The sequence below is a fragment of the Otolemur garnettii genome, unplaced genomic scaffold (genome assembly GCF_000181295.1).
Source record: "Otolemur garnettii isolate 467f Iridium unplaced genomic scaffold, OtoGar3 scaffold00090, whole genome shotgun sequence".
Taxonomy (NCBI): domain Eukaryota; kingdom Metazoa; phylum Chordata; class Mammalia; order Primates; family Galagidae; genus Otolemur; species Otolemur garnettii.
In genome coordinates, this window is record NW_003852485.1 from 3,587,636 (window position 1) to 3,597,312 (window position 9,677).

Sequence of the window (9,677 nt, forward strand, 5' to 3'; positions counted from 1 at the left end):
ATCTAGTGTGTCCTTCCCAGCAGGAAGAACAAGAGATAGACATGTAAAGGCACTTGGTGGAAAGGGCAATGCAACCAGGAGATGGCGGACCCAAATAAACGTCTCTGATGTACCAAAAATGCATATCAGTGAAGAGTCTAAACCAAGTGCTAGGTACTTTATATGAATAATTTTATTCAACTGCCAAGACAACTTAAGAAGTGGTGATGATGGTGATGTGGTGGTTGTCGTAGTGATCTCCTTTCTAGAGATGAGGAAACTAATTACTAATTACATAGCAACCGTGCAGTAATTAAAATGTTATGCATTCACATTCTGTGAAAGGGATGCACAGGCTTACCAGGCTGCACAATGGATCCTGGACGTAAAGCGTAAGAATGACTGGCAATAGAGAAGAGGGCCTTCTAAGTGCAGCCAGTTTGGAACATCAGGCTGTAACCAACACCAGTGACAATCTTTCTTCCTCCGAGAAGTTATGATCCAAAGAATAGTTTAATATCACTACCAGAATACAACTACACTGTGCACAGTTCTTAATGGTGCTCAAAAGCCGTAGCCCACACGGGACGCTGATTAACTGGTGCTGGCCACCCTAAATCAGAGCTAAAACAAAAACGTGCCTCTGATCTATTACCTACATGAAACAATTATGCTGAATTGAAGTCCTCCTAGTAATTTCCAGATATTTTAAAATAATTACCTAATCCTTCAATATAAGAAAACAAAAAAGAACAATGCGGACCACAAAGTCTGCTGGTTTGCTTCTGTCTGGGAGAGTAAAACATATTACTTCCAACATGGGAACAGAAATGGAAGAAAGCAGACTTAACCATCCTCTGCGTTACTCAAAATGGTGCAAGATAATAGAACAGGGCTAAACCAAAATGGAAAATACCCCAGAGGTAATTCATACTTTTTTAGGGAATGCATTTTAATACTGTAGTAATTGTGAAAGTATCTGACACTCTCAGATTTAATATCTTATTAGATTTACACATGCACACACATACACACAGAGCCAAGACCTTTTTTAAGAAAAAAATCAAGAAGACAAAGTAATGATTTCCCTCTGTCAACCTTTCCTCAATAATTTGTCTTTACTCATGCTTTCCAATCAAATCAAGCAGTTACATATAACATCTGGGCATCAGAATAATAAATTTAAATTATGAATGCAGTTAGAGACAAAAATAACAAAGATACGCACAGATTGGTCTATTCCTGAGTTTAGTATTTAAAATATTACATTTCTTATATTGTCTGTTTGAACTAGGTAGAAAAATGAGAAAATGTATTCCAATGCAAAATGCAAAATCTTTTTATAAATGAAACATACATCGGGCCATTCTGAAAGCCTAAGAGGGCAAGCATGTTCGCCCCGCCTGCCTTGTTCCACTTAGATGTCCTACGTGTCTTCCAAGCCTTAGTGGATACCAGACAGGTATTTTATAACATCAGATTAATGTTCTAAGTTTCAGTGTTTTAGGAACTAGGTTTGCACTGGCTAAAGGTAAATTGAATATTTTAAAATTCAACAAATAATTATTTTTCAGTGATACTTCACTTTATTTGTATTTCATGAATGTTTTCATATACTTTGTTACTAAAAAATGTACAGCTTTCATTGAAAACAAAAATAGACATTTTTAAAATACTGTGTTAAAAAAAATCTAACTTTCCCACAATATTGTCATAAAGCTCAATTGGAGGAGATGAACAATATTTTGTATCATTGTAATGTTTGTTTGATATTTTGTTTTTCTCTTTTGTTGAGAGCAATGAATGTCCTTCCCACCAAGAATGAGAAGAACAGAGTCATAGAATAAAAAAACAATAAAAAAAAAAAATTAAAAACCCAGAAAGTTTCAGAGAGGAGATCAGGGAGGTTACTGTCTCTCAAAGTTTCAAAATCTTTGGTTTTGGTATTGATATCGCCATGGTAAAAAACTGAAAAGGGATAGGCAAAGAGAAGAATAGGTATTTACCTATTAGGATCCTTGTAGATTTGGAATCTTTGATTTCACTTATTCTAAATAATAGTTATGGGTCAGCGCCTGTGGCTCAAAAGGATAGGGCACCAGCCCCATATGCCAGAGGTGGCAGGTTCAAACCCAGCCCTGGCCAAAAAATTAAAAAAAAATAGTTATATTATTAGATTAGTTCTATTATTAGATTAAATAATAGTTATTTATATACGCATTTATATTATATAAATAATATGGCTATTTATATTATATAAATTAACTGTCAGTTAATGACATAAATTACTGAAAGACTCTAAAGAGTGTATTGAAAGTTAGAGTATGGGGCAAATATGAAATATTAGAGTGACAACATCACCTTGTCGTAGATTATATGCCATGAGAAGATTTGTAAAAATTATATACAAATCTTTTCTATAGTTCCATCATTTTCTTAAAAATTGATAGTTCTAGCCAATCATTAAATAAATGGAAAAAATGCAACAAACCATATGCCACTGATGAGTACAATGACCAGTATAAATATTATAGTATAATTAATAATTCAATAACATAATAAACATTTCCCAGAAAAAATTCAATATATTTCAAAATAATTTAAAGCGGCTACCTCAAAATATGATCTGAGTTTAAGGTTATAATAAACCCAGAAAACTGTACACAACTCAAAATGGGTTTTATTAACAAATTGTGGGCCTCTTTCAAAGTTAATAACTCAAGTTATTATATTTCTTAATAGTAAAAAGTAGTATAATTAAAATTTAGTCTACAAATAATTCATTCCGAATCCTCTTTTCTTCATATTTTGTTTGAAAGTTCTACTGCTGCTGTATAGTAAAGAGGGATGTTTCAAACATTTGAAGAAAACACAGAAATGTAAAATCACACAAGAACACACCAAGTCATTTTTTTTCCTAAGGTTTAATTTTGACTGATGAATTTTAAATGATATACGTAATGTCAATCCAAGTCTTTGCTAATTTGCAATGCACAAACTATTTTTTGTAACTTGCAGGTAAAATACATTCTTTTCATCATGGTAACACTTTTTCTTTTTCTTGAGTTCTTTTTATTCAATAGTTTTCACAAGTCACTTCTGGTTTGGCTAAAGAACAATCCTAGCACAATAATGTTTCAACTTGCAAGGAAGAACACCCTTATTGAGTTGATAGAACTCCACTAGCTGAATTAGATCCGTAAATCGTGTGTGGCCATCGTCCAGTGTGTGGAACATTTCACCATCATCTTCAACCTGCAGAAGGAAAAGGAACAAGCTGGTGGAGGGCAAATTACCCAGAAGGACAACCCATTGGAAACTGTCTCCATTTGCCCAAATCGGCACATTTATAAAACTAAAAAAAAAAAAAAAAAAAAAAATCAAAGAACATGATAGCATGCCCACATCTTCTTTGTAACATCACGTATATTTAAAAGAAATATCATCCAATTTTCAGAGAAGCAGTGGGGCCTTACTTTATCTACTTCTAATTCCCAATGTTTTGTTACTTAGGGTACTATGCCCATTTTGAATCAATGAACAGTGAGAAATCTCTAATATACAGTCTAAGAGTAAAAAAATTTTAATGATCCCACTTATAGAAACTAATTTCCATTTCTAAATGGTGTCTATTTAGCCTCAAAAATGAATATTCCCATAATTTTCATCTGTGAATTGATTCTGAAGCAATAAAGACCATGCTAAGAAAGAATTAGTTATCTTGTCTTTTTACTTTTGTCAGTGAAGTCTTTTGGAATTAAACAATTCACATTTGCTGCTAGGGGCATTGATCACTGAAGCAAAGAAGTAGAGAGGATACTTTATATGGCCTTCGGATAAAAAAGAAGAAACTTAAAAGGAAGCTCTAACAATCTCGAGATCTTACGTAACACCTTCCTGAAAATAGACTGAATGTCTAATCTACACTACTTGGTTCCAACATCCAGGTCACACACATACTCACACGTATACGCTCACAGACACACGGCAATAAAAAGAACAGAAATCCCAAAGTAAACTGTCCCACCCAGAACCAGAATCACAAATCTGGTTTAAACAATCTTTAAATATGCTCGTAATACTTAAGTCTTCACTAGTTCCACAGTATCTGTATTTCTATCACTAACCATTAAAAATAAAACAATAAAAACAAAGCAATGTTTTTACGACCAGAGGGAGAAAGGATTTTAAAATAATTGTTTTTAAACAACCATTATTCAAACCCAGGAGAAAGAACCTTTGGTGGCTTTTTAACAACAGGTGGCATGGGGTCTATATAATATTGCTAAACCATATTTCATGGAAAATGGAAAATTTAATTTTTACAATTCCTGTATGTCTTCTCTTAATTCAGGCTCATAAAACCATTTCTGCCAAACTTAACTCTAGTCAAAGCACAAGCTCCCAAATTACATTTAATAAAAGGGCCAAAAGAAAACCAAAGTTTCCAGAAGCTCATGCATTAGGATCATTTCTAATATACGAATATGAAATCACAAATTACTTACTGGTATAATTTGAAAGTGCTTTATTTTTTGTCCATGACTCATTGACAGTACGAAAGTTTTGGGGTTACTCTGACTATCCCGTACCAAGAAAACTCTAAAGAGAGAGAAGGAATTTCAGTATGTTTCTACATTTACTCATGGATTTCATAGAATTATAGTATACGACAAATCCAGGATGTGTATTCCAGAATGTTGTAGCTGGGGACTCCTTTACTGTGTATTCAGTGGGTGAAATTATCCAACGTGGTAAACAATATGGTATGGCATAAACTTGTATTATAGAACTACCATCGGTGCTAATCTAACTTTTTTGAGACAGGGTCTCACTCTGCACTCCAGGCTGAAGTGCATAACCCACTGCAGCCCTGAAGGCCTGGGCTGCTGCAAAACTCCTCACTCAACCTTACAAGTAGCTAGGACTACAGGTGCATGCCATCAAGCCCAGCTAATTTTTAATTTTTTATTGTTTTTTTGGAGACAGGATCTCACTATGTTGCCCAGGACGGTTTTCAACTCCTACTCTTAGGCAATCCTCCCACCTCAGCCTCTCAAAGTGCTACAATTACAGGCATGAACCATTATGCCCAGCCTTAGTTTTAATTTAGGACAAAAATACAGCTCATTTGCTAGATAGTTTGCTCACAATAACCGGCATACTACAACAATAATTAGTGCTATGTCCTTTTTCCATGGGGAAATTGGGTATTCACAAGTAACTCTTTTGCACAAAGAAAAAGGCATTAGCATACTGTTATTTTACCTTCTGGGTCATGTTAGGCCTAGAACAAAGATAATAATTTAGAATTTTAGAATGAAACCACATTTTTATGCCTCATCTCCACTGGATCCCCCCCTTCTTTTGATTCTGGTTTCTATTGTTACATATACAACAGAGAGTAAGAAATGCATGTATTGTAAGAAATCAATCTTGAAGTCATTTATTAAATGTTTAAGGAATATGTTTTAAGTAAAAGAAACAACCAAACAACATGTACTTTAACCTTGAAGAATGTAGCCGAAAAGCCTCTATAACATCAGGCTAGAAAAACAAGACATGGCCTAATGGCCTAAGAGAAAAATGCTGCCAGGCGTGAATTCTTATTTACTGGCAATGCGGGGCAAAAGTAGTTTTATATTAATTGTTGGCAAACACAACAATTAATGTGTAAATGGTTCCCACTGGCAAATCCAATACTAATCTCACTGTGCCTGGGCAAAGAAGCAGCCAAATTTAAGGCATCACAGATGTCTGACGAGATTATCCATTTCATTTTTGCAGCATGAGATTATGACATTACATCACTGGGAGATAGGATAAAAGGGCATTTCACTGGTAAATCAAGCTGTAATTCTCTCCCCATTCCCAAGCAGATCACCACTGCCACCTAGTGGATCACTTGGTACCATCACATCTTTCCAAAGGAATACCAAAAAAAAGACATCATTCTTTATACAATTATTTCACTTACATCACGAAAACTCGGCTCAACAATAAAGAAAACTAGAATCCTCCAAAACATCTTACTTTTTTGTGACTTATTTCTTTTCTTGGTCTTATCAGATTTCAATTCTGCTGATTATTCAAATTTATATCCAAAAAAGACTGCTTTGTGCAGGGAAGCGTATTAAAATCTTCTCTTATTTACAGTCTGGTGAAATGCTGCCTTGCTGTTAATAACCGTCCATGTGAGAAGGTGCATTTTTATCCAAATGTCAGTATTAAATCACCTCAAAACCTTGTCATCATCTTAACCAACTACAGAAGATAAAGGATCCCATCACCACTTGTTTCAATTGATGCTGGTTTCATTTGTCTTCCAATCCTCACTACAAACTCCCTCATTTGTACTGCACTTGGGAAGGGAATTTAGCCAGTATTATAACAAGTATCTGAAACACTGAGTAATATGAGAAGAGAATAATTCTTCAGGTTATAAATCTTTCATAATACAGTTCATATTTTTCTCCTTTATATATTCCGTGGTGCCTTATTAAATGATAACATGAGAAACAGGCAAGATTTCTGTAGGTTTATATTACTTTTAGCCTGTAAAATTTAGAAGAGAAACCAATAGGAGGTAAGCAGATAATAAAAAAATTAAACTAATATTTAAATATGTATTCAACCGCTTTATACTTAATATACCCGGCATACCTAAAAACTACAACATGTAAGATAATGTCGTGATATGAGCCACCATTGATTTTATGTTCAAACCAAAATGTTGACATCCAAAAAGACATTCAGTTACCCGCCCCCATAGATTAATATCTGAGGTGCTAGAATGGACACAGAATTCAATATAGTTCAATGTTAATGGTCATTAGTTAAGAACAAACCATCCTACTCTGTTACCTGTTCATTTACGCATAGGCTCTGTACCAACCAGAATACGGATACTGTCAGGATATAAAGGCAATCACCTTTCTAGAAAGAAAAGCCACTTCTCTTTCATGATTAGCTCAAATCAAAAACTCTTTTGTGTGTGTTGAATAAATAATCGTTACTTATAGGAAAACTCTCATCTAAGTCACTGCTACTCAAAATTAAAAATCCCAAGCTTACCCATCCACAGGTCCTTGCTGACTAATCAATCGCTGAGCTTCCTCTCTAGAAATTCTGTGGTGAAACCACGGCTGAGACTGGTGGATAGCTAAAGGCATGAAATGGATGGGAAACAAAGCTTGTCTGAAATAGCGCAATTTCGTTCTGTGACTTTCCACCATATCCACCCAGTGATAACATCCCCAGACACAGCTCCCGTCCACTCAGCGACAGTAACTGAGAATGAACATACCCAGGTTGGTGGAGGCGCTCTGCGAAGGGGCAGTGGCACTGCTATGGGTGCCCAGGCGTAAACATCCTTTTTTCTGAGTGAGGAAGGGAGAAATAAATCTCATCTTTGGGGGTGAAACAAACTCAGATCATAACTACTTTGAAGAAAGTAAAGCTATTTATACCCTCCACGCGAGTCCTTCTTCCACGGCAACTGAAAGGGCTTCAGTGGGGTTTTCTATAACTCTGCTCTTCTGGCCTGAGAAGTCCATTGCTACCAGGGAATTCTCTGATATACTTCTCTGGGAAAAAAGCACATTGGAGCCATAAAACCGTCTTTAAAAGATACCACACTACCTTTCTGTGATTTGGGGATAATACATTAAGAAGTTAACATATTAATGTTCAAGGTAAAATGGTACTATAAAATATTATGGTTAAATAAGTTACATAGTTATTTCTCAAGGTAGCTGAATGAAGAACTAAATAAATAGTTTTAAAATCTTTCCAAGTAATTATATTTTGCTTCTGTTCTCCAGTAAAATGAAAAAATTTCTACTTAGAGGCTCGGCACCTGTAGCTCAAGCGGCTAGGGTGCCAGCCACATACACTGCACCTGGCAGGTTTGAATTCAGCCGGGGCCTGCCAAACAATGACAAGTACAACCAAAAAATAGCCAGGTGCTGTGGTGGGCGCCTTTAGTCCCAGCAACTTGGGCAGCTGAGGCAAGAGAATCACGTAAGTCTAAGAGTTTAAGGTCACTGTGAGCTGTGATGCCACAGCACTCTACCCAGGGTGACAGCTTGAGACTGTCTCAAAAACAAACAAACAAAAAAAAACTTCTACTTAGAAAGAAGAAACACCCTTCCTGTGATTAAAAAGATCCATTACTTCTGAATTCATCTCTCTAGTAAGCTTAGAGATTCAACAGTCATCAATTAAATGTCAGATCCATCTACTTATGAAGCAGCTAGAAGATTCAAGATACAAAAAAGATTGACATACATCTTTTTAGAAATAGTACTCAAGTTTTATTATGGAGCAAACTAGCATATATATTTTAAAAGTATCACATCAACTTTCATCTTATTTAGAAAATAAAATTTTGTGAAATAATAATTTAGGAAATTTCATACTATTAAAATTACCATGATTTAAGATGAACACTTTCATCTCGTGAGAATATACATGACCGTAGGAGAGGCACAAAAATACACCTGAATGATACAAGAATTGATGCAAAAAAAAAAAAAAAGACCCTATTAAGCATAAATAATTTACACCAGTAATAAAGTCATTGTTTTTTGCTAATTCCTTCTGTTATTCATACTCCCTAAGTTGAAACTAAAATATCCAAAATCTGGATTTTTTTTATATTTTATTTGTTTTCACAGCATTTTTTAAAGAGCATGCCACCCCACAAGTCATACATTCTAAAAAAAGAGACAACTGTCAATCTTTAGTTAAGAGAAGCAATTGGTTTCTACAATACAAACAAGGAATTAAAACTTTCCAAAAGAAAAAAATAAATAAAGACATGGAAAACATTGAACAGTTATTCTGCACTAATTAATAGGATGAAACCCAAAAATGGAGTTAATCATGGTAGGTTATGAGCCAGTCTACATCTGGGGACTTGATAGGATGAAACCAAAAATGGAGTTAATCATGGTAGGTTATGAGCCAGTCTACATCTGGGGACCTGTGGCTTAAAACCATATTTTTTTCTATGTAAATATTCTTTTCCAATATATCTAGGGGGTACAAGTGCCCTCTTGTTATGTAAATATATTGTATCAGGGTCAAGTCTGGGCTTTTAGGGTACTCATCACCCAAACAGTGAATGTGGTACCCAAGAGGTAACTTTTATCTCTCTCTGAGTTCAGCCAAGCTGAGTGAACAGACTGTAGCCAAATCTGAGCCTCAGACAAAATCTCAGCCACAGAAAAAATTTTTCGGGCTTCTTTATGACTGCATCACACATCTCCCTTTATTAGCATTTGTTATTTTCCCTTCTGACCATGCTGGAGAGGCCCACAATCTTATTACGGTTCATCTCTCTTTCTAGAGATCCGGCCTGCAATCTTTCATTTGTTACAGGAGCCTTTCTAACTGACAGCTGCTCTTTCCAGACAGATGCTGTCTCTGTAATCTCTATTTGCTGTCACACCTTAGTTGCCCTTTTCACCCCATGATCTTCTGTGCTGGGCTGTGGACCGGTCGGATAGACTTTTGCTTTGCTGACATTAATGAAAAGTGTCCACCTGCCCAAACCACGGAGTAACTAGCCTCAATCCTAATAGCTTTATCCTTACAATCTCTCTCCCTTCACGAGCCAAGATGGGTTCTGCAATTTCAAGTTCCTGGTAACATAAAAATACCATTAGGAAAGAAAAATAAACATAATCAGGGTT

General features: G+C 35.4%; 1 protein-coding gene across 1 annotated transcript in view; it reads right to left on the bottom strand.

The window, feature by feature from the left end:
* Window positions 1-2,887: 2,887 nt before the first annotated feature.
* GRB14 (growth factor receptor bound protein 14) overlaps window positions 2,888-9,677 on the bottom strand; it is a 110,562-nt gene continuing 103,772 nt past the window's right edge. Inside the window, exons 10-14 of the mRNA XM_012808449.1 lie at window positions 7,449-7,599; window positions 7,286-7,358; window positions 7,054-7,141; window positions 4,488-4,581; window positions 2,888-3,234 (exon numbers count right to left, since the gene is read on the bottom strand). Coding sequence (XP_012663903.1) covers window positions 3,088-3,234; window positions 4,488-4,581; window positions 7,054-7,141; window positions 7,286-7,358; window positions 7,449-7,599 — 553 coding nt within the window. The 3' untranslated portion in view covers window positions 2,888-3,087. The remainder of the gene's footprint in view (window positions 3,235-4,487; window positions 4,582-7,053; window positions 7,142-7,285; window positions 7,359-7,448; window positions 7,600-9,677) is intronic.